The sequence below is a fragment of the Chanos chanos genome, chromosome 6, assembly GCF_902362185.1.
Source record: "Chanos chanos chromosome 6, fChaCha1.1, whole genome shotgun sequence".
Lineage (NCBI taxonomy): Eukaryota > Metazoa > Chordata > Actinopteri > Gonorynchiformes > Chanidae > Chanos > Chanos chanos.
This window is the reverse complement of record NC_044500.1, coordinates 40980298-41003101: the sequence shown is the minus strand read 5'-3', so window position 1 is coordinate 41003101 and position 22804 is coordinate 40980298. Positions and strand designations below refer to the sequence as shown.

The 22804-nt window shown below is 41.9% G+C and overlaps 2 protein-coding genes across 6 annotated transcripts; both read left to right on the top strand.

Moving 5' to 3' along the window:
* Positions 1 to 53: 53 nt before the first annotated feature.
* sfmbt1 (Scm like with four mbt domains 1) lies at positions 54 to 14771 on the top strand. Of its 4 annotated transcripts, none has more exons than XM_030777708.1 (21): positions 54 to 121; positions 2802 to 2857; positions 3237 to 3331; positions 3613 to 3856; positions 4813 to 4901; positions 5102 to 5354; positions 5488 to 5585; positions 5831 to 5932; positions 6214 to 6373; positions 6700 to 6782; positions 6955 to 7081; positions 7243 to 7356; positions 7644 to 7686; positions 8260 to 8324; positions 8416 to 8555; positions 8653 to 8762; positions 9037 to 9212; positions 9512 to 9690; positions 12302 to 12526; positions 12669 to 12797; positions 13761 to 14771. In XM_030777708.1, exons 2-21 carry the CDS (start codon positions 2833 to 2835, stop codon positions 13899 to 13901), a joined length of 2598 nt encoding a protein of 865 aa, XP_030633568.1. In that variant the 5' UTR covers positions 54 to 121; positions 2802 to 2832; the 3' UTR covers positions 13902 to 14771. The 4 variants fall into 4 exon arrangements, with proteins under 4 accessions (XP_030633568.1, XP_030633567.1, XP_030633566.1 ...); XM_030777707.1 differs by having other exon boundaries at positions 8413 to 8555; XM_030777706.1 differs by having other exon boundaries at positions 8257 to 8324.
* Positions 14772 to 15047: 276 nt separating this feature from the next.
* On the top strand, positions 15048 to 22765 carry stimate (STIM activating enhance). Of its 2 annotated transcripts, none has more exons than XM_030777729.1 (9): positions 15048 to 15124; positions 15668 to 16058; positions 18033 to 18081; positions 18260 to 18355; positions 18486 to 18607; positions 19123 to 19235; positions 19858 to 19935; positions 20166 to 20315; positions 21396 to 22765. In XM_030777729.1, the coding sequence occupies exons 2-9, from the start codon at positions 15863 to 15865 to the stop codon at positions 21510 to 21512; spliced, it is 921 nt and encodes a 306-aa protein (XP_030633589.1). In that variant the 5' UTR covers positions 15048 to 15124; positions 15668 to 15862; the 3' UTR covers positions 21513 to 22765. The 2 variants fall into 2 exon arrangements, with proteins under 2 accessions (XP_030633589.1, XP_030633588.1); XM_030777728.1 differs by having other exon boundaries at positions 15059 to 15474.
* The last annotated feature ends 39 nt before the right edge of the window (positions 22766 to 22804 follow it).

The following is a 22804-nucleotide window of genomic DNA, read 5'->3' as shown; positions in this document are numbered from 1 at the left end:
GATGAGAGGCTAGGCGGCAGAGCATGCGCAGTATGACTTTGTGCCATATTGGAATGAGGTCGTGAACGACTAGGCGGAAAAAGACACTGCATCTAAAACCGACTTGAAAAACTCCTTACTGGTAAGACACGAATTCCGAGACTAAATATTTCCATATTATACACTTTGCACTAACGGATCGTGGTTTTAACCAACATTTTAATGTTGTCTGCATCTTTTTTCCCGTCTCCAAAAAAGATGACTTGGGCTCGACTGAGTGCAAGCGCCCTTATTGCTTGCTAGCTATATTGCTCAAGCCATGACGTTTCAGTAACTTGACTTGGTTACAGGCGTTTTTAGCATGTGCCGAATCAGCCGCACTCGACCCCGTGCTTTCCTTAGCAGCAATTTTCCTCTCAGACAATTATTATCGATAAATGTATAATTCGCTTTACTGAATTTTATTAATCGCTCAATGATGTATATTGCAGAATGAAAGTTGGTGGATCGGCGCGAATGTCTGAAATGCTGTTGCCCAGATATTTAGCTAGTAGCTGAATACTGCGTTTGGACAGCTTGGAAGCCATCAGTTACTGAACATTTGTTATAAATTGCACCGATTAACAAAGATAGATACTACGCATATAGACCACTTATTTATATATATGTATATTGCTAAATTAAGGTTTCCAGGTTCGGTTACATTAGAAATACTGACAAATAAATTAACAATATACATTTTATATAGACTACACATTGAAAATCTCCCCCTACATATTAAGCTACAATTACAAATAAAATCCATTGTGGAACATTAGTCTTAACCTTGGTCGTCTCTGATCACTTTGATACATCTCTTGATTTGTATTGAAAATCAAGCCGTCTTCCCCCTATCGCAATGCACTAATATATGGTGTTCAGTTTATGCTCGTAAGAAGGACTAATGTATCAGTGCCACTTAGATGTCCAGTTTCACATTTCATTCCGTTTGAACTTGAATAACTATGTAATCGGAAACTTTCTGTGTAATGTACATCATTAGTGCGAGCTGAGCGAATAGCTAGTTCAGTTTCATTTGTTAGCCTGCACGGCTGAGTAGGAAACGGACGTTCCTTAAAAATAAACAAATAAACAAAAGACATCACATACATACTCCCAATTTTGACCGAATTAGCAAGATACACTTTGAATCCGAATTAGTGTGTGCTGTTTATTGTGTATGTTTTTTTACTTACGCTAGTAAATGTAACTGCAACGTGTAATGAAGTTGAGTTTTAGCGTCGCGCAGCCTTAGCAAAATTAATCTGAACGCAAAAGTTAAAAGGCGTGTTACGTTTAAATTGTTATGCACTAGCATGCTCAAGTTCTTTACGGTTTGTGATGATAAACGTTACTACATTTAATGATAACTCTGAGCAGCATGCCGTGCTACAGGTATTTAATTATTGATTGGAAGCAGTAAAGTGTATTTCTTAGTGTGGCAAAGGTAGGAAAACGTTAAGTTATGTTTTTGTGTACTTGGAAGAGGAGGCTGTTGTTATGTCGGACTGATGTCTTTGGGCGATAATTTGTTCATAGTTGGAAAGAGTGTGCGTATGTGTTTGTTTGGAAAGGCCTCCATCAATTGGGGGAAGTTGTTAGTCTTCCTGCTTGTCGAGTTAAGTGAAAGGGTGGTAGTTTGTTCAGTGGAATGTGCTGAGGATTCACAAAGTTTTGGCACCACAAATAGTTTCTTTTCATCTACAGTCCGCAACACAACTCTTAAGCATCCTCAGTCCCTTCAGGTTTGTGTCGTTTCAGTGTTTGGGATTTATTATTATTATTATTATTATTATTATTATTATTTTAAGTGAAACATTCTCAGTGCCCTTGGAAAGTTTTCAGATTATTGGAGAGAGAATCAGACTCATCTGATGGACAGGTCTATGGAAGGGGTATGAGTGCTCCTCTCTTTCACCTCTCCATTTGAAACAAGTTTGACCCCCAGCACAATGAGGTTCTGTGGCTTGGCTCTGGTTGGGGATCTCAGCGTAACCGGAGGGCGGGGTTTGACTGAATGGCTTGATCCCCGTCACAGCCTGAGGGTCGCAGTCAGCCCAGTGGCTGTCACAGGCCAACCGCCTGACTCTCATCTCTCCTTTAATAGAGACATCAAACCTCACAAAGACAACTTGACAGGCCAATTGAATAGTCGCAACTTTCTCTATATTTTTTTCTGTGTCGCATCTTTCTTTTGTGTCCTTTCATTGGAGCTTTTAAAATTTGTCGATTGTCTTTTTTTTCTTCTTCTTCTTCTTTAATGGGATCAGGAAGAGTTAGCTAAAAGTTAAGGGTTTTTTTTCAGTAATCATATCTGTGATCAGTTTGTATTGAGTGTATATATTTAGGTAGGAGTTTGTCCTTTATCCTCTTTCTCAAGCCAGAGCAATCTGTTCTAGGCCACAAAGTATGTTAGCGTAGCTGGAGTCATTAATTATTTCGAATGTCTTTTTGGAATTTTACGCGTTCGTATTACACATTGGCCATACATCTCATAACATCTGGCAGGTTCAAAAGAGTGGATCCAAAAAAAGACATTGTGACGTTGTGATACTTAACGCTTAAAACTTTAAATCTTCCTCTTACACACTTTCACTCACTTAGATTCAACCGCTGTTCAACTCTCAGGTTTTCTCACAGGCGCCCTTCCACTGCGTTTTATTTTAGCCCTAATTCCCCTGAGGTTTGGGGTTTGTTAAACATTACCACTGCACAAATCTTAAAACTAAACTCTTTTAGTTCACTTTCAGTTTCCTTGTGTCTCATTATCTGTCTTGATATAGAAACTGTGAGTCTGCCTTCAAGAGTTTCAATATGAGCCATGAGACGCTGGAGTCTGGTAAGTTCAAAAACACATTCTTTTGTATTGGATTCATGCTGTTAAATTCATTTTTGTATTGTTATTATTTTGGTTTGCGCGTGCATATGGATGATTTCATGTATAAATACTTGGATATGTCTGTATTCTGTGATAGACTTAAAATTTAAAATCTTCCATTAATCTGACTGTGAAAGTTTATGTTCCCATGTGCGTGTTAGCACACAGGTATCTTGGGGTGACAGAGCTTTGTTTTTGTTAATGGAGGGTTAACACACTGTAGTCTAGTGCATCTCTGTGGGAGATGTTGTTATATGCTGTGTGCACATTGGCCAGCTATTTGAACCATATGTTCATAGTATTCTTTAGTGTGTATGAACTGTTGGTTTTGCTATTTCAGATGTGGACTCTGGTCAGGATGTCTCTGAGTTCAATTGGGATGACTATCTAGAGGAGAATGGAGCGTTGTCTGTACCCCATCACGCATTCAAACATGTAAGTAAACTTAGTGAAGGTCAAGGCTGATAACACTGTCACTTCTAGCTCTCATGTCTTCACACCTCTCAGCTTACTCGTTTGGCGTTAAACTGAGATTATTAAGATACGAATACATTGAGTGTTGTGTTAGCGTTTCGGTAGTCATTAGTCAGATGGTTTGTCATCGACATCCGGTGTGCTTTTTTTTTTTAATTTGCATTTTTTTTTTTACTTTTGAGTTGGTTCGATCTTTGTTCATGCCATATGTGTAGTCACATGGTTCTCTCTCTCTCTCACAGGTGGATCAGGGCCTTCAGACAGGTTTGTCTCCTGGAATGAAGTTGGAAGTGTGTGTACGCAGTGACACAGAGGGAGCTTACTGGGTTGCCACCATTATCACTACCTGTGGACAACTTCTACTGCTACGCTATGAAGGTTACCAAGACGACCGCCGTGCTGACTTCTGGTGTGACATCATGACAGCAGACCTCCACCCTCTGGGCTGGAGCCGGCAGCAGGGGCGACCTATGAGACCGCCCGAGGGTGAGGATTTTGGGCCTAGAAAAAGTTTTGAAAATGTGATCGACACCACTCGATTGAGGCTGTTGTGGTCACTTTGATTTCTGAATTTTTCTTTGGTTGATTTTTTTTCCCCCCTTTGTCTTAGCACTTTTTGTTTCTCGGCCTCGTGACGTCTGACATGGCAAATGTTCGTGAGATGTGGAAATTTCAGTAAGAACAGTTGTAGAGATGTGGTTGAGTCTTGGCAGGCTGGTTAGTATCACTCCAGAAGTCTCCAGGATGTTGTTAGTGGTTAGTTTGGTTCTCTTTCGTTACAATGAAACAGTAGGTCTCACTTTTCGCTGGCTATGATAAGCATTTTAAAACCTTTGAGGTTTGTCGCTGGAATATTTCATCTTTCGTGTCAGTAAATATTCAGAAATGGATTTAATTGAAAATAATAAATGATTCATTAGTAGATAGAGAATATGAAGTACTATCTGGTTCCTAATGGGTGTCAGTGATCAAATATTTCAGGGCATAATATCTTCATATGTGCTTTGAAGTGCTGTGCCTGCAACAGTTGTCTGCGATGGCTGTCTGTAGGTAGACTTTTGCCGTTGAGTTTTGACCTGTTTAATATTGGTCACTGCTTTCCCATGTAAATATAGTGTGAAATTCACCCTCTGTTTTTTCCCATACTGAATGAAATTCAATAATTAGGCTGTGCAGAGTTTGAACATAATGTCTTTCACTCATCTATTGAATGTTTCTTAGCTTGCAACATTCCACAGAATCCTCTAAATGGCTGTTCACGGTAGATTTGTGGAGTTGCTGAGGTCGTGGCGATAGATGTGTTGGCTACTTCTGTGAAAACAGGCAATTAGCATCTCTTGGCACATATAAAATGTTTTCTTGCCAGCTGTCGTCGTCACCTCTGAATCCGTTTCACACTGTAAGGCTTCCAGATACAACCCTGAACATGTGTCTTTCCACAGGTGTGCGTGAGAAACACCCAGACTGGGAAGCCCTGCTGGAGAAAGCCTTGGCAGACACCTGCAGCGCACCAGCTCACCTGCTGGAGGGGGTGAGACACTTTCTGTCGTCTTGATTTCTCTCCACAGCAGCTAACAGATATGACCTAAACAATCATTGATTCGTCGGTTGACTATCAGGTCATGATAGTGCTTGATCGCACAGATGTTCATTGACTCCAATGGAGATTTTTAATTTTTAAATAAATAAAATTAAATTACTTTTTTTTTTTAATGTGTTTGCGACCCAAAGGCCCAGCGTGGGTGTAACCCTGCTGACTTGCTCAGCCCAGGGATGAGTGTAGAAGTGCTGGACAGCGGGGATGCAAAAGTAGCCTGGTGTGGAGTGATAGAGGAGAATGTGGCAGGGAGGCTGCGTCTCCGTTACGCCGGCACCGAGGGCCTCCCTGACTCGCAGGCCACCCTGTGGCTCTTCTACCTGAACCCCCTACTCCACCTCCCTGGCTGGGCCCAGGAGCACGGCTGCACCTTCAGACCCCCCGCTGGTAAGTTGTGTGTGTGTGTGTGTGTGTGTGTGCTGTGTATAGGTCATAGTCCAGAGACTGTCATTAGTTAAACATTTAGAGAGGCAAACAGAGACTGTGGCCTTGTTTATTTATTTGTGTTTTTGTGTTGCAGCTTTGCTTCCTTTGCGCACAGAGGAGGAATGGGAGGAGGTCAGACAGACCATTGCCAATCAGCCACAGGACTGTAGCATCACTGAGGAGTTTTATAAGGTAGGTATACGCTAAACTCCGCTACACTACTTCGCACTCAATTGTCTTTCCAGGTTTGTTGTTTCTGCGTCTGGACGATCTGTTAGTTTAGCGCAGTCAATAACGCGCGTGCACTTAGTGTGCGAACTCTCTGTGTTTGTTGTTTTTGCTATTTCTGTACATGTGTACATTGTTCTCACTGGCTGGGTGTGACTGCGTGAAGTCTCTCGTTATTCAAAGAGCTGTGCTTGTGCTTCTGTACTCAGGACCGGCCTTCCATCAGCCCCCACAGCTTTACAGAGGGAATGAAGCTAGAGGCCGTGGATCCCTCTGCCCCTTTCTGCATTAGCCCTGCTACAGTAGTAAAGGTAACAGCCTTTCATTTCCTCCAGCTAGACTGTTCTTTTTTTTCTTTTCCATCCTCCCACACCTGCCCCCCCCCCTCCAATCATAAACCACCTCACAGACCACACTTTGCTGCAACAAGGCTCTGCTGCAGCTAGTCAGAGAGATTCAGTTCCCTTCCAGCGCGACTTTACGTCTTCTGTGACCCACAAGCCGCGTGACAAATCTGTGTCATGTCGTGTCACGGGCTCAGAAAGTGTACGAGCCGATAGTCTCACGAGCTCGTTTGCCTGCTCCTTGACAGGTTTTTGATGAAAAATTCTTCCTGGTTCGGATGGACGACCTCAGGGAGGAGGCGCAGACGGACCAAAGTGGACGTCCCTTCCTGTGTCACAGGGAAAGCCCCGGGCTCTTCCCCGCTCAGTGGAGCCTGAAAAACGGGGTAAAGCTCAGCCCTCCTCCAGGTGCGTCTGTGTGGAGTTTCCCCACGTCCAGAAGCAGTGGTCCACAGTCTATTTAAAAAAAAATAAAAGAAAAAAAAATCTGATATTTAAGCATCTGATAACAGTCCCTCACAGAGGGGGGAAAAAAACATACGCTTTTCTCTCTCTGTAGTTATATTTTAGCATCACCGTGAATGATAAAGACGAGTGGACATTTTACCTGCTGCTAGAATTTTAGTGATGTGGTTTTAACAGTGTTTTGTAGCAATGACAGAGGTACTCCAATGATGGAGGCGCTCCATAAATTTGCTCATTTTGTGTGTGTGTGTGTGTGTGTGTGTTCATAGGTTACCAGGGTCAGGACTTTGACTGGGCAGATTATCTGAAACAGTGTGAAGCAGAAGCAGCAGCTCAGCACTGCTTTCCTGCGGTGAGTCCCATCGACACTCTAACGGCGCTCTGGGAACAGACACCCTGTATAACAGCCACACAAGCTGTTTTATTTGGAAGAGCGTCCAAATAAAGGCTCGTCTGATAACGGTGCAGTTTGACTTAGCGGAATGTTGTATGTTTTGGTCATTATTTTTATTTTCTTTACTCAGGATCCTTCTGACCAGTGCTTTAAAGAGTCCATGATGCTGGAGGCAGTTAACCCTCTTTCCCCTGAAAACATTCACGTGGCAACGGTCACTAAGGTCAGAGGTCAACACATCTGGATTCGACTGGAAGGTGAGGAGTCAGGACAGCCGTTTATCTGACCTGATCATTTCATCATGGCCAATCTTTGTGACTTGTCCGTATTATTACTATGTATTTTCTTAAAAGATTGAAGAGTAAAGTGGATGTTTTAAAGTCTTTTTTTCCCTCTTTCTTTCTTTCTGCGCCTCAAGGACTTAAGCAGCCTGTCCCAGAGTTGATAGTTCATATTGACTCCATGGATATTTTCCCAGTCAGCTGGTGCGAGACAAACGGTTATCCTCTCCAGTACCCCTGCAAACCCAAAGGTCAGTAACCAAAACCAATACGTGGACCTTCTTCAATCGCCTGTCTCCCACAGAATTATCCACACTACACCTGGTCTTTTCCCTCATTAAAGCACACAACGCTGTTACTTAGCAGTGTAGACTTGCTTGTCGACCTCAAGTGTGTCAACACAACACAGAAAAATGTTTAGGACGAGTTATTTGTACAAGTGGCGTCTTTGGAGTAACCGTAGAGAGGATGCTGCAAGCACACCTGATGGAAAGAAATGCTGGTTTATTAATGCCGTGTACATTTGTTCCTGTTGCAGTTGAAAAGCAGAGGAAGATTGCGGTGGTTCAGCCTGAGAAACAGTGAGTAGAACAGGAGGGGCATTTCATCGTGTAGAGAGAATGCTTTTCTCGTCTCAAACCCAGCATTGTCATCGGGAAGATTTGTCATGCTTCGCGAGAGAACGGACGCTCGTTGAGCTGTGCCAAATGTTAAACGCGTTCAAAGCGGTTCTTACCTGACAGACTGCGCTGTTGTTGTTGTTGTTGTTGTTGTTGTATGATGATAATGCAGCGGATGCCAAACTATGAATAGACTAACAGCACAAAAGGTGCAGGAGCTGGTAAATCATCTGTGACCTTTACATCTCAAAAGGGAATACAGAGGCTGATCAGATCTGAAAAAAAAAAACCCCAACACCCCCCCCCCCCCCCAAAAACTTGAGATTTTTGTGTGAGATCCTTTGAAATCTGAAATGTGTCATTGATTTGCATTGCGTACGTGTTACGTTTAATCTAGATAATGACTGCGTTGACTCATTTTCTGAAAGGAAAGGAAATGTGGCCACTTGTCTCCTCTAACATCTCTGTTCTCCTCTAAGATCTCTATTCTGGTTTTGTAACATTTGACCCTCTCTTGTCTTGAATTTCTAGCAGAGCTCTGCCCAAGGACAGCTCTCCTGATGCCCTGAAACAGCAGATCAACAGCCAATCAGAAAGTGGTGAGTGTTGCTCATTTCAGCTCCATCAGTGTTCTCAGTTTTAGAGGATTCGTTCTGATCTGAGTGTGTGTGTGTGTGTGTGTGTTAGCAGGACAGACCAATGGGAAATACTGCTGTCCCAAGATTTATTTCAACCACCGCTGCTTCTCTGGGCCGTATCTGAACAAGGGTCGCATTGCCGAGCTGCCACAGTGTGTGGGGCCGGGAAACTGTGTCCTTGTACTGAAGGAGGTGAGTGTTCGTGGAGAGCAGAACCTGTCTGACTCTGGGAGTGTTGAGTGATTGGTTAAAGTATCTAAGGTGACCTCTACGTTCTCGTTGTCCGTAGGTGCTTACCCTGCTGATTAACTCAGCCTACAAGCCCAGCCGTGTTCTGAGAGAGCTGCAGCTGGACCAAGAAGGTCGCTGGCAGGGCCACGGAGAAACCCTCAAAGCCAAGTAAATGATCTAACCAAGCCTGGGGTTGCTGAACTTTCTGGATAGTAATTGAAAGAATGGTGTTAGATTAACATAACAATATTATTGTCGTAATATTTCCCATATTCACTTGTTTAGTAACTGTCAGTGTATTTTGTCCAGTGATATTAAATCTAGGACACAAAGAGGAGCTTGCTATGTAAACTAACTGATATTAGAAGGTGTTAGTAGGATGTTGCCAGTGGAAATTGCTCCTGGTTCTCCTAACCACCAGCCGTGTGATACTGATTTTCAGGTACAAAGGCAAAAGTTACAGGGCTACGGTGGAGATCGTGCGTACCGCAGATCGCGTGGCTGAGTTCTGCAGGAAGACCTGTATTAAACTTGAGTGCTGCCCCAACCTGTTTGGACCGCGAATGGTGCTGGAGCACTGCTCTGAGAACTGCTCAGTGCTCACCAAGACCAAATACAGTGGGTGTAATTTATCACCGCTTCACCGCTCGCTTTTTAATCAATGTTACCTGTCAATAGGTCTGTCACACTCCAATTAATCCAATATTCAGACTACATCACTAATGCTTCTCTCTGTAAGAGCAGTTATCAGTCAGTGTCATAACTGATGGCTCCTTGGAGCTTCAGATTAAAATCGCATCTCATCTTTCTTGTACTTCCAGAAAAAAAAAAATCATTTTTTTAGAAGCTTGTACTCATGCCCTGGAGCTGTCTTCTGTATCGGTAATTGGCGGACTTTATGTATGCCTGTTAAACAGCTTATTACTATGGAAAGAAGAAAAGTAGGCGCGTTGGTCGGCCTCCAGGGGGCCACTCGAACCTGGAAGGCGGTGTGAAGAGGCGAGGCAGGAGGAGGAAGAGGAGAAAGCAGCTCTTCGTTCACAAGAAGAGACGCTCATCAGCCTCGCTGGACAACACGCCCGCGGGCTCTCCACAGGTACCTCAGCAGCGTTCCGCACTAACGCTCAGGATCTGAAACGCCTTTCCCGTTTATGAGCATTTAGCCGCTACTTACGGTTACATTTATTCATGTGGTCGACGCTTTTTACATCCAAAGGCGAAGTATAGGATGAATACGTACCACGCGTGCGTCGCTAAACTGACCGCAGATGGTCCTGATAGGTGTAGTTATGAATGCTGTCGTGCAGCCGTGAGTAGCATACGACAGAGACAGGGAACCTAGCAACCAGAAACAAACCAGAAAGATTGACGCACAGTTCAGATCACATTATCGTCCTATACCAAACAGTTAACAAATTATGACATAATTCTGTCCTCTTACAACCCTTTCCAAGTAACGTTATGTGGCCCACCTTGCAAAGAGAAAAAAACAACCCTGATTTAATCACGGTTAGCCTGCTTTATTAGCCATTTTAGAATAATGAAGGCTGAAAAATGTATTAAAGAAAAAAAAACAGTAGTTACCACATTAGAGCAAATATTGGTGTAGTTGTTTGTAAAATGTGGTTAGAGAGGTGCCCGCCCTGACTTTGAGAGGAAGCATGGCAGGAAAGGAGCTTTGATTTGATTTTTGATGATCTCGAGTGACTGCATCATCAGAAATCTTGCAACTTAGAAATCTCGGTGCCAAACACTGTTTGATAACAGAGTATATGTAGGCTGGTAGGTTCCTGTCGGCAGCTCCGTATGCCAGTACCAAGTAGCAAGTGAGAATAAGGGGTCTTTTGTCCTCTGAGCAGTTTCATTGCCTCTTTGAATGGTGTTTTTTAAGTTTTTAACTGTCTCTAATAGGATATTGGACTGTTTTGTTCATTTTTAGTTCTTTGAGCCATGGAGGTGCAAACGTGCATTTTGAGAACATGCCAGAAGCGTTGAATGATATTTTTACTTGCTGATTGATTGGAAGACCCGTGGAAGGGATTTGACTTTTGGTGTCAAAAAAATTCTACATGAGTTCATATAGCAGTGTGAGCGAGGGTGTTATCGTCTTGAAATATGGAAACATCTTGAAAAGAAGCGTCGTTTGCAACATAGTGCGCATCTTGTCAACTGAAAATGCTCTGTATTCCTTGGCCTGTATTGTATCATGTAGAAGTGTACTCAGACCTGGTGACTCCCACAAGATGATGATTACCATTAGTGATTCACTGCTGCTCTAATGTAGGGCAAAGGTTTGCTTTTGCTTACTTCAAATACACCAGACTGGAGGAAGGAAAGAGTATGAGAGGGGGCTTATAAGACCTTTTTACACCGATCAGACATTCAGGTTTCCACGTAACAACTCTGACTGATCTAGAGATAAGAGTTGTAATGAGTTAGAGAAGCAGCGCTTCACTCTGTTCATGGTCCGGTTTTGTACCTAGCTTTTCCAGCCCGTTGCTCGGTTCACGGTTTGACTTAAAAGGACATTGAGCCAACTCAGAACTGAATTTTTTCTGTCTTTTTCGTTTAAACATGACAGCAGACTGCCCTGACCTTTTTTTCCGTTCAGTGCACAACTACTTAGATGTAAGAAAGAAACAAGTTCCCCTTTAGAGAAGCCTAGAAAGTACATCTACTTTGCCCGTTTATTAGGACTCGTATATTCCAATATAATTTATACTATTTAAAGTCTGAGTAATGACACCATGTGTTTTGTTGTGAGGCTATTTCAAATGGTTATTCAGTCAGCATAGTCATTAAAGCTGTTGTAATCGTTCACTCAATTAAAGCATACGGGGACTGTAAACGTGGTGCATATATCTTCTCACATTGAGAAATGAAAAGAAAAACAAATGGCATACTGGCTTCAAGTTATGATTAATGCTGTTCTTAATGATCAAAAGCACAAACAAACAAACAAACAAACAAATCTGCAGTTCACTACACCCATACTGTGAACTGAACCGAGGACTACAGAGTCACCACAGTTTCAGCCTACAGTTTGCGGCCCTAACCAGAATGAGCAGCTTTGTGAAGTTGATGATGTGTAGTTTTTTGCTGAGGTTGCATCACAGAGATTCCATTGTGTGGAAATGGTTTTTTTTTTTTTTTTTTTTGCGTTTGGCTTTTTGTGGGTTTTAGTAACTGTTAAGCTTATATCTGATCCCGTGGGTCAGCTTCAGTGTGCAACCTCTGTTCCTCTTTCCTGAGATTACATATTTGCTTTTCCACTCCATTCTAGCATTTCCACTGTCGTTTTTTTAACATTGTAACCCTTGACACATTACATAATTTGGTTTGTTCTTCTGATTGATCCAACTTTTAGTTTGTTTTGTGCACGTTCTTAATTTTTTCATGTTGCTTTAGAAACTTCCGTTAAAATATTGACATTTTTAATAACTGAAACCTGTTGATAATTGGTCTTGAAGGGAACATAAAAAAAACATAAAAATGTCTTTTTTTTTAAGGTCTTTTCTCATTACTTTATATGAACAATATAAATAGAATCTCATAAAGAGAATCTCCTGCTTTCTAGACGAGCTTTCTAGAACAAGAAAAAAAAATCTAGACATATCCAAGATGTGCATACAACCAAGGTATGCAACTGTGCTGTTCATGGTATATGATTCCCAGATGTGTTAATCCTCTCTTTCTCAATCTTTTAGGGAAGCGGTGAAGAGGAGGATCTCGATGAAGACGACTCTCTGAGCGAAGACTCCGGCTCTGAGCTGCAGGACGAACTGATGGATGATTCAGAGTATTCAGAGAAGAAGTCCCAGCCGCCCACCCCCTCCCCCTCCCCACCTGAGACGCCTCGGCCCACCCGCAGACGCCGTAAAGCGCGCTCTCCGTCCTACTCGGACGACGAGAACCAGCCACCCTCGCCAAAGGTAGCTCGATCGCGTCTCGCGTTCGGCCATCTGTCTGTAAGGAGCCCGTTGCCGTGTCGGTGATGATTAAGGCACGGGTGGTCAGTGAATTTACCACGTCTCTAATGAAGACTGTGCTTACGTGTTGTTGTATCTCTGGCAGAGCCCACGCAGTGAGGTGCCACAGAAATTGTGCTTGGACAGCAGTCCTTTAGAGTGGAGCGTAACGGACGTGGTACGCTTCATCAGGACCACCGACTGCGCACCACTGGCACGCATCTTCTTAGATCAGGTAGGAAGAAAAAAACAAAAAAAAAAACGGCTACAAACTAGGGGTGTGCGATGTATGTCGTCCACGATAATATCTTAGTTATTGTTTTAACGGTGTGCGAGCTGACATTATCAAGTGTGTCCCTCGCTTTGCAAAAACCAATCAAAAACACGCCTCGAGAGTCCACGCGTTCAATGCGTCATGTGGCCCAGTAGGATAGACTACTGCGCGTGCGCATTGAGAAAGAATGTGTCTGTGTGCATCTGTGTGTAGTAGGGGTGTGTGATATTGACAAAAAATGATATCTCGATATCTTCTTCCTATTCTATTCTTTTTATTATTATCTATTCTTACTTACATTGTGCAAGTTGAGCCGGCCCCGAGCCCAAGAATTTCATCACTGATAGTGATGTCCACATTGTTATCTAGTAAATGACAATAAAACTTGAAACTTGCATGCAGTGTGCTAGTGTAGGCGTACATGGTCATCGCGCCACAAATTAAGCTGGCGTAGCTGCCCAAAAATGCATGACCGATGTTAAAAATGAGCGAGCAAACAGCGCCTGAAGACAAAATACAGACCCCACCAGCCTCACAATCTACGTCATTAGATTTAATTGCTAGACGTGGATCATCCTCACTCGCACGGAGCTGGTTTGGCTTTGAAAAGACGGATGTCGCTCATAAGACGGCAGTCTGCACACTGAGACAGCTCGACAATAAATAAGACTTGTTTTCCTTAAATATGTTGTTTCCATTAATATCACAAGTAAGAAACAATTAATATCCTGTTAACCAGAGCGAGCTAGAACAATGTAAGACTTTTACAAACACATTTTTGAAGGATGCAAAATATCATCTACTTATCGACATCGATAACATCCCATTTTTTTTTGGTCAATATCACACACCCCTATTGCACACAGACACATTTCGGGCTAGAACTGTTGTGCCTTTAACTGTTTCTTTATGTTTTGTCTCTAGGAGATTGATGGCCAAGCCTTGCTCCTGCTAAATCTTCCTACAGTACAAGAGTGTATGGACCTGAAGCTAGGCCCAGCTATCAAACTGTGCCACCACATTGAAAGAGTGAAGCTGGCCTTCTATCAGCAGTTTGCCAGCTGAGAATGATGTGACTATTATAAGCAGGAGGGGAGCATTGCATTGTGGGACAAGTCCCACCAAGTGACTTTCCCATTGGATGCTCCTCCTCTGTATCTAGCGATCCTGCACTTAGTGCTGCACAAAGAGATGATCATTTTTTGCATGGAGTTCACCTGGATCCAGAGCTTCAAGGTTTTTTTGTTTTGTTTTGGTTTTTTTTTCATTTGTGATTTAGACTAGTCTGGAGGGAGTAGGGTAATGCAAGAACAGGGGTCTTTTGTCTCATTATCTCTCCTCAAAATGAGAGACAAACACCTCTGCAGGGAGAATCAGGTACATGAGTAGTTTCTCAACCAATTGAAAAACTCTTGGCTCCTTTTTAAACATTTACCAACTGTAGAGCGAATGACAATGCAAGAATCCAAGCACAAAGACCAATTAACCGTGTACTGTATATGGTATGCAAAGTGTACATAGAGGGTTATGAGTGTATATAATGTACATATCAATTGCTCCTTTAATTGGAACAAAGTGTTCCATTTTTTTTCTTTAACTAAGTTTGGTTGCTCTGTAACTAATTGGTGAAATTGTCAAATGATTGAAAGAGAGATGCTACAGATCCCATTTATTATTTAGCATTGTCTTATTTTTCTGTGCACAGTTGTGCTGAGACAGTGGTGGTCTTTTTCTGTTGTTTTTTTTTTTTTTTTTTTTTCTGTATATGTAACTGTCCTTTTGCTATGACTATATTCTTTTCTGTTCTTCCCCATTTTCAGCCAGTTGGATCAGAAGACACGAATAGAGTTAATATTGATTTGCTTTTAAATATATATGTTTGTGAAGTTTGATTGCTATTTAAAAGAAAACATGGAATAAACCCAAGTCCCAGTATTGAGTGTTTTCTTTATCTCATGTTTAGGAGACATGAAATGTTTGCTTCTTTTATTTAAGGTGCTGTATATTTCAAGAATTTTAAAATTTAACAAATTCCTTGGACATAATAAACTATCGTTCTGTAGTCTGATCAGTTTCATGCTCATTAAAGACATATTCTGTCATCGTATCGTCAACCCCTTATTGCCCTACATATCCCAGGATACCCTCATAAGCGTGTGATCAGCTACGTGGACGCTGTGCGTAATGACGTTCGATATGGGAAGCAGCAGCTGGAACTTGCATTGGGGGAATGCTAAGGTTTCGTGGCCCTAATCGGTAAAAACAAGGCAAATGCAGTAATATTTCACGTACGTATTTATGTGATGATAGAGGCATAGTACAAACCTATCTGTCAGTGTAAAACTTAAATGTTTGATTTGATATAATATTGGGAAGAATCTGAACTGAACCTTAGAGCGCGACAACTCTCACCACAGCTTGCAGGGCTTCATGGTGTTTGTTTGCTTGTTATCCAGCGAATCCGTTTGCCGGGGACCTGATATTCCAAATTAACCATCAGAAATTAGATAGACTACACAGATATTGCTCATTTAAAAGATGGTGTTTCTGTTAGTACGTTACATGTCATTTCAGCTGTAACTTGCGATATGATGCTCATACTCAACGGAATACCAACGACTTCACGTCTTTAGCTTCGGTGAGTTACATTAGTCAGAAGTTAAACTAGCCGTAGCTATCAGTTCAGTATTTTGACAGTAATTTTTGATCAAACAAAATGCTAGTTTGTTAGCTTGCTGAACTAACCTGTTAACGTTCAGATGAAAGACGACATGGACAAAATCACCGGTTTAGGCACATAGTATAATCTAACAGTTTTACTTCGTCTGTAGTCAAAGGGAGGATGGGTTGGCTGTCAAGACGAGGGGAGATCCATTATGTCCTTCCGATAACCGAGGCATCTGCGTATCGATTACCATCAGCGTGTACAACTGGAGGAAGGAGGTGTCATTGTTTTGTGTGGAACTGACCGTCGAGGAGGATCTGTATACTCCAGATCCTAGCATTTTCCTTGCACCTGGTTATTGATGGCAGGGAACGGAGTCGAACTTTTACCCCAAGCGGGAATCCAAAGTCAAGTTCTGTCTGTCATGGCCTCTTCAAACGCTTCCTCATCCTCAAGTCCTACGCCGGACAAAGGCTGCGCTAATGGAGCCCTGATGGGCTCTTTAGGCATGTTACTACAGGGCCTTCTCGGGGTCGTGGCCTTTAGCACCCTCATGTGTAAGTATTCAGTCTCATTAGAGCTGTTCTGTTGCTATGCATAATCTTGTCTTTTCCATTTCGGAATAGCATCACATTCTTTTCACAGTGTTCGTTCCGTTATTTACGAAAATTTGACTAGCCTCGCCCTTTACACATGGATTACAACAATTGCACCAGACATTTCTTGTGAAACTGTTTGGAACTAGAGCAGCTGCGACTATGGAACCTTTCCAGAAGGATATTGGACACAAAAACACTGATCTGTACCAGTGTACAATGATCTATAGTTGTGATGATTCGCAAAATTGTAACCTCATGTCTGCAAACATGTAATTGAGAAGTTATACATAATACATGAACCTGTACCTGTACACTTAAATGTATACTGATGTAGGAGTTCAGCAGGGTTTTATACCTACAAGAAGTCCACGTGTGAGTCTTAGCTCTGTCGGTGAAGATTTTTTTGCATTAGCATTCATTACAGCATAAACTTCACCAAGGGCTGACCGTTCCTTTAGTGTTCTTTGTAGTCAAAAGCCTGAACACATGTCTGTGCCAGAAGACTGGAAAGCAGCTTGAAGCAGCAGTGTTAAGCTTTATGATCAGAGGGGTGTGTGTGTGGTGTGCTTGTCTAGAATGTTACGTCTGTGCTCGGTTTTGAAATTAGAGAGCGCTTTGAAAACAGTAAGCGTCCCTGTCCAATGACCTGTCATTTTGAGCTCTGTTGTAGAAAACCAGGTGAGTACCCTTAGCGGGGCTACATCAGTTGAGAGCATCTTTGCAGAAGTATATAAGGGACACACAACAAGACAAAAATCAAGGACAGCTAGCTCTCAGATAGGGCATGCAAAAATGCATTAAATCCCAAATGTGTCATACGTCCCGATATGGACGTACGCCAGTGAAGTCGCGCAGGAAAAGAGAAGTTTGCGAAGCTCTTTAACATCCTGTTTTTATTATTAAAACTGTTCAAAACAGAGAAATGTTAAGTTCCATAATGGAAGTCATGGGTAGTGAGTGTGGTTCGATGCATCTTAAACGCTACTTTAATTATTTAATGAGACTAAAGGACAAAGTATATGTGACGTTTGAAAAACAACACACAGGCAAATCGTTACATGATTATCGTCTCCACAGATGTCAGTCCATGTTGAAACATTTTTTTTTGCTTTCCTCTCTTTGTTTTTATCTTTTCTGACTGGACTGAGCGTCGTGGTTTGGGAGATATGAACCGTCTGGAAGGGGAGAGATTGGCGGAAAGTTTCACGGAGACAAACAACTAATTGTCAGAAACAGCAAGAGCGTTTTTTTTTCCCTGAAAGCTGTGATGTCATGTTAGAAAACACACAAAGCTAACTGGGTTTTTTGGATTAACTTAGAAGCATGACATACATTTTCTCTTTCTGTCTCAACACTGTCAAGAATTTCAATGCATTCTTGGTGTTCTTCCTAGTGTAATACCCAGACTGAATTGACCTGGATACAATCCAGTCTGACCACGTAAAACTTAAGTTTAAAAACATAAAACTTAAGTTTAATCTTGTTGTTTGGTCTTATCACACACAATAAGACTGCGGTGAGACTTGCACACCTGTGAACTTTTTCCTGGGTGTGAAGTCAGTGATTACGATCAGCATGGTAACAGTAGCCAAGCCATTTTTTATCAACTGCTTTAACACTGTATACTCAGTTCTATTAAACTTAAATATACTCTATCAAATGCCTCCTGTAATCGGAAAGAGGCTTAGTTTCTGTTCAAGAAGGCTGTTATCACACGCATTGTGCCCCAGTTCTTCTTTTTTGTGACGTGTAGGAACCTTCTCTGGCGATTTCTTGGTGAGAATGTAATTGTGTTGTTAAATGGAGTCCTGTGGTTGAATTTCACACACTGTATCCTAGGGACAGCGCTGAACGCGGTGTTCCCTTTTCGTTTTTGTTTTTTTTAATCTAGACTCACTACCTTGCCATTTTTTTTTTCTTTCCTTGTCACAGTGAAACGCTTCAGAGAACCCAAGCATGAGCGAAGACCCTGGAGAATATGGTAAACTGTCAGCCATTTTATGTCATTCCAAAGCTTGTTACTCCCAGCCTACCCTGTAATGAAACATATTTGGTCCCTGCATTTCATTGATGTGTGTAGGCTCTTTTTCTTTTTTTTTTTTTTTTAGCAAAATGAGAGTTAATTAGATGCACGCCCTGTCACTGCACTACTTTCTCAGGTTCCTGGACACTTCCAAACAGGCTATAGGAATGTTGTTCATTCACTTTGCCAATGTCTACCTGTCTGGCCTCACAGAAGAAGACCCATGTTCACTGTGAGTCTGTGTATGAACGTTTACGTGTGTTTGCATGGTTGACAGACAGTGGATTTGCTTCTGATACCTTTTCTACGCATTTCAATATTGTAAGAACATTGTATCACTAATGTGATCTCCCTCTCTTTAGTTACCTCATAAACTTCCTGCTGGACGCCACACTGGGGATGCTGCTGATCTACGGGGGCATTCGAGCAGTCAGCGCAGTGGTGGAGTGGCAGCAATGGGACTTTTTACGTTTTGGAGAGTACGGTAAGGAACTCAGCATTCACGAGTGGGAAAAGTCACCTCCTGGGTCTGTCTGTGTAACAGGCTATACATCTACAACTCAACTGCACAAGGCCTGAATTTGGATAATTTAGTGGATACCAAGTAATATCTGTAATAACAGGCTCACATCTCAGAATGACTGGCTGAATGACTTCTTTTTTGCTGTTGTTGTCTGTTTCTTTTTTTACCATTGTGAAATTGGTTTAAGCGAGAAAGGTTAGAGTGATTGATGTTGATAAGTCTTGGCTGTAGATTGTAAACTGCGTCACTGAGCACACACTCTCCGGTTTTGAACAGTCGCACCTAAAGGCACGTAACTTCCTCGTCATGTGTTTGAACTAAGTCAAAGGTCCGTTTGAGCATAGGCGACTTTCAGTTTATGTCTCGAGTCTGTTTTAACATTGTGTCTTTATTGAAGGGGTTTAGCTTTTTTTTTTTTTTCCTTTCCTGATGAACTGTTTATCTGAGCATCTTACCCATATCCTCTCCATGTCCAGGGGAGCCAGTGCAGTGTACGGCCTGGGCGGGCCAGTGTGCTCTCTACATCCTCATTATGATGTTTGAGAAGATCCTTATCATCCTGGTCCTACTCATCCCACAGTGGAAGAAGGTCAGTGGCCGTCCTAACGGTTCAGGGCAATAATTATAAAGGTGAAGTGTTATCTGGTCCAGGAAAAGGTTTTGAAAAATAATGCATATGTCTGTGTATTTCATGTGTAAAAAAAAAAAAAACTGTGTTATATTTTAGCCTCTAAAATAAAGCTGTCTGAACTTTACCCAGGGCAACCCACCATAATCAGTTCGCCAATGAGTTCTGAGATGAGTGCACTTGTTCAGACATTGGCTTATTCTTGAATGTGTCCTGATTCAAGACAAATGAATTAGGAAACAGACTGCTTTAAGATGCTTTCTCGTCATCCTGTTTTTCTCCTTAATATATGACATTGTCATGAAAATGCATGAAATTTGTAAGTAATCTGTCAAGTTGTGTATGAATGCTATGAGGATGAATTTTCCCCCTCCAAGGCAGGATTTATGAGTAAGTATTTAAAAATTGGACCGTCACAGACAAGAAAAAAAAAAGTGCATATGTACAGAAGACCATAAAGATGTTGATTGAACACATATGATTATGTCTGTGTTTGTGTGTGTAACTATGTTTGTTTTGTATATGTATATGTATATATACTGCCATGTGTGTGTTTATGAGGATCTGTCTCTGTATGTCACAGCTTGTTCTGCTGAATCCCATTAAGAATCCACAGCTGGAACTTGCCATCGTCATGCTCATTGTTCCGTTCTTTGTCAACGTAAGTCCTGGTTAACCTTTCTGTGAGACTGCGCTTCACTTTAGCCTTTTCTCTTGTCAGAAAACATTGTAACATTTACCGCTGTAACGGCCACACTTAATTTTTTTCCTTATTTTCCCCCCACTCTGTTTGCTTTTGCTCGTTTGGTTGTAGATTGTTTGACGGTAGCCGTTTGTGTGTGTGTGTGTGTGTGTGTGTGTGTCTGTATGTTGGGTGTGTCTGCCCCACAGGCCTTGATGTTCTGGGTAGTTGATAACTTCCTCATGAAAAAGGGCAGAACAAAAGCCAAGCTGGAGGAGAGGGAAGCTGGGGACGACCCTCGTGGGAGCAGCAAGGTGCGTTACAGACGGGCGCTCTCCCACGACGACTCGGAGTCTGAGGTAACTGCCCTTCCGTTCTATCTTAGCAACAGACTTTGTTTTTTTCTGTTCTTTCCCAACAACAAGTTTTAGCCTCTTGCTCGGTACAGTTTACCTGCGCTACGGATGTAATCGATTCCCGTCTCACGACAACACCTACGGTTCTCATTGCACAGACGTTTTGGGTTGGAATAGAAAATGAAATGAGAATGAAATCAGTCGTTCTCATGTACCCCTGCTGAGCAACAATGTTCACTTTGGTGGTACCCACTGTTTTGTTTTTTTTTAAAAAGCCTGTGTAATCCCATGTGGCTGAACTGCCATCACTGTATGTGGAGAGGAGAGCCAATGACTTTACAGGCCAATAAAACAGGTGGGCAGGAGACTGTGGAGCACAGACAAGCTTAGCAGTCACTAACGTTAACAAATGAAGTCACTCAGCATTTCAGCCAAGATGACTTGACTGGATGAGAAATGACGTGACCAAAACAAGGGCTTATTATGAAAAATTTACATTTGGCTTTTTCCGGATCACTGACGCAAAGGAGCAGTTTTTCTTCTTTGAGTTATTTGACAGGCCATTTACTCCTTCAAAAAGTGCGGGTGTTTGATTTGCAGTGTGTGTCCCGGGTTTCCACGTATTCCTCCTCAAACACGCTTATTCAGGATTTAATCCTTATAATGCAGACGGAAAGATTTCTGTTTGTTTTGAATGGCATGGCAAACTTTTGTAATAGTGAGTTGAAGAACCATAGGATCTCTGTCTGTTGAATGATTAATAACTTTTGTCACTGGATGGAGACTATAAGAGGTCTACATTTCTGTATCAGGAATGGTGTATAGATTTAGAGCACTCTAACTATTAGATCTTAAATTTGTTATTTTGGAACCTTGCCTCTTTGTGTGTTTCTGTTGCCTTATCACGGGTGAAAAATATCAGTGAAATGTATTCAAGAAGTAATAACTGTGAGTTAAATATAAAAGCTATTGAATTTTTTTTCCTAAGCTTCCTTGTGTATACTAATTTGTTTTGCCATTCTTAATATCAAGCCTCTGTGTTGATTTCTGACACCCTCTCTCTCCCCCATGTGTTCTCCTCAGATTCTGTTCTCAGCTGACGACGAGATGGATGATTCAGACGCAGAGGAGGACATCCGCCATCTCACAGGCCTCAAGCCAGTGAAGAAAAAGAAACATCGGATGGGCATCCCAGTCTAACCAGTCCGCACCAGTCACACCCATCACACGTGATCCCCACCACCCTCATAGCAACCTCACAGAGTCCGTACTAGTCGAAAGTCAACCTGGCAACAATTCACAGGTTCTACAGTCGGTTGTTTAGTTAACGAACGGTTAAGAGTATGGATGTTAATATTGAGACCTCTGGACTCATCCTCGCTTAGAGCAATGGGAAAAGACCAGCCAGTCAAAATATCTTGCAGTAGTCCTACTCTGGATTTTTCTACTGGCTAGTGGTTGGCCCCTCAGCAACAATGTTGGTCACACTTTTCACCGCAAGAAAAATAACCCATTAAGTTTTTATGACGGCAAGATTCCAATGGCTGGTTGGTATTGGGATGGGTGAACTAAAGGACTGATAAATCTTTGTAGCATTTTGCTGGTTGATCCAAACGCGCTCTGATGATACCTTATATGATACCATATGATACATAGAGTTCTCAGAGGTCAAAGGTGATATGTCACACCTGCAGATTCCTTCACAGTTCTGTCAGCTTGAATTTAATTTTAACGGAAAATTTTCATTCAGCATTTTTCCAGTCTTCAAACGAGTGTGTAATTATTACATTGTGCTTAGAATCTTGTTTTTTTTTTTTGTTTTTTTTTTAAACAATATTCACCCTGTATTGCTGGGGATGTGGTCTCTTTTCCATATGCATACGAGTGTAATTTCACTAACCTTCTCCTAGGTGGTGTATTATAAACTGGCAAACAGGATTGTGGATTTTGAATGGGGACACAGAATGTGTGTGTTTGTGAGTGTGTGTGAGTGTGTGTGTGTGTGTGTGTGTGTTTAAAGTGAGGGGGTCATTGCTGAATCTCAGGAACTAAGGTGTGACTTACAGTGATGTAAGGGTACATAATGTTATGTGTGTTTTTGGGGAGGGGGCGGGGGGGTGTAACAGGTAATTTGTAGATATGAATAATAATCATTGTGTGTGGGTGAGCATTGTGAACATTATCATGACTGCAAAAAAAGAAAAAAAGCCAGAGCAGCTCCTCTAACTTGACCATGGACCCACAGACTCTTCAGCGAGTGACAGACAGTTTGCAGTGATTTATCCTGACTGATATTTTTTTTTTCTTTGAAATTGTGCAGTTCAGCATTTCATCTGCCTCAGATTTCCTCTTGTTTTTGTCCATAGTATCAATGTGTGGGATTCCTCCGTTTGTGTATTTATTTCTTGTCTACTGTGGGGCCTCCTCTGTTTGTCGGGTGGTGTTTCTTTTTGGTATGTATATATATATATATAGATATATATGTTACAGTG

Bases quoted from the DNA above. Each gene is read 5' to 3' on its own strand.
- sfmbt1 (XM_030777705.1), top strand. From the start codon at position 2,833: ATGAGCCATGAGACGCTGGAGTCTG. The intron at 3,332-3,612 runs GTAAGTAAACTT...TCTCTCTCACAG, and splicing joins CCCATCACGCATTCAAACAT to GTGGATCAGGGCCTTCAGAC. The intron at 4,902-5,101 runs GTGAGACACTTT...TGCGACCCAAAG, and splicing joins CAGCTCACCTGCTGGAGGGG to GCCCAGCGTGGGTGTAACCC.
- stimate (XM_030777729.1), top strand. From the start codon at position 15,863: ATGGCAGGGAACGGAGTCGAACTTTTACCCCAAGCGGGAATCCAAAGT. The intron at 18,608-19,122 runs GTAAGGAACTCA...CTCCATGTCCAG, and splicing joins TTTACGTTTTGGAGAGTACG to GGGAGCCAGTGCAGTGTACG. The intron at 19,236-19,857 runs GTCAGTGGCCGT...TGTATGTCACAG, and splicing joins TCATCCCACAGTGGAAGAAG to CTTGTTCTGCTGAATCCCAT.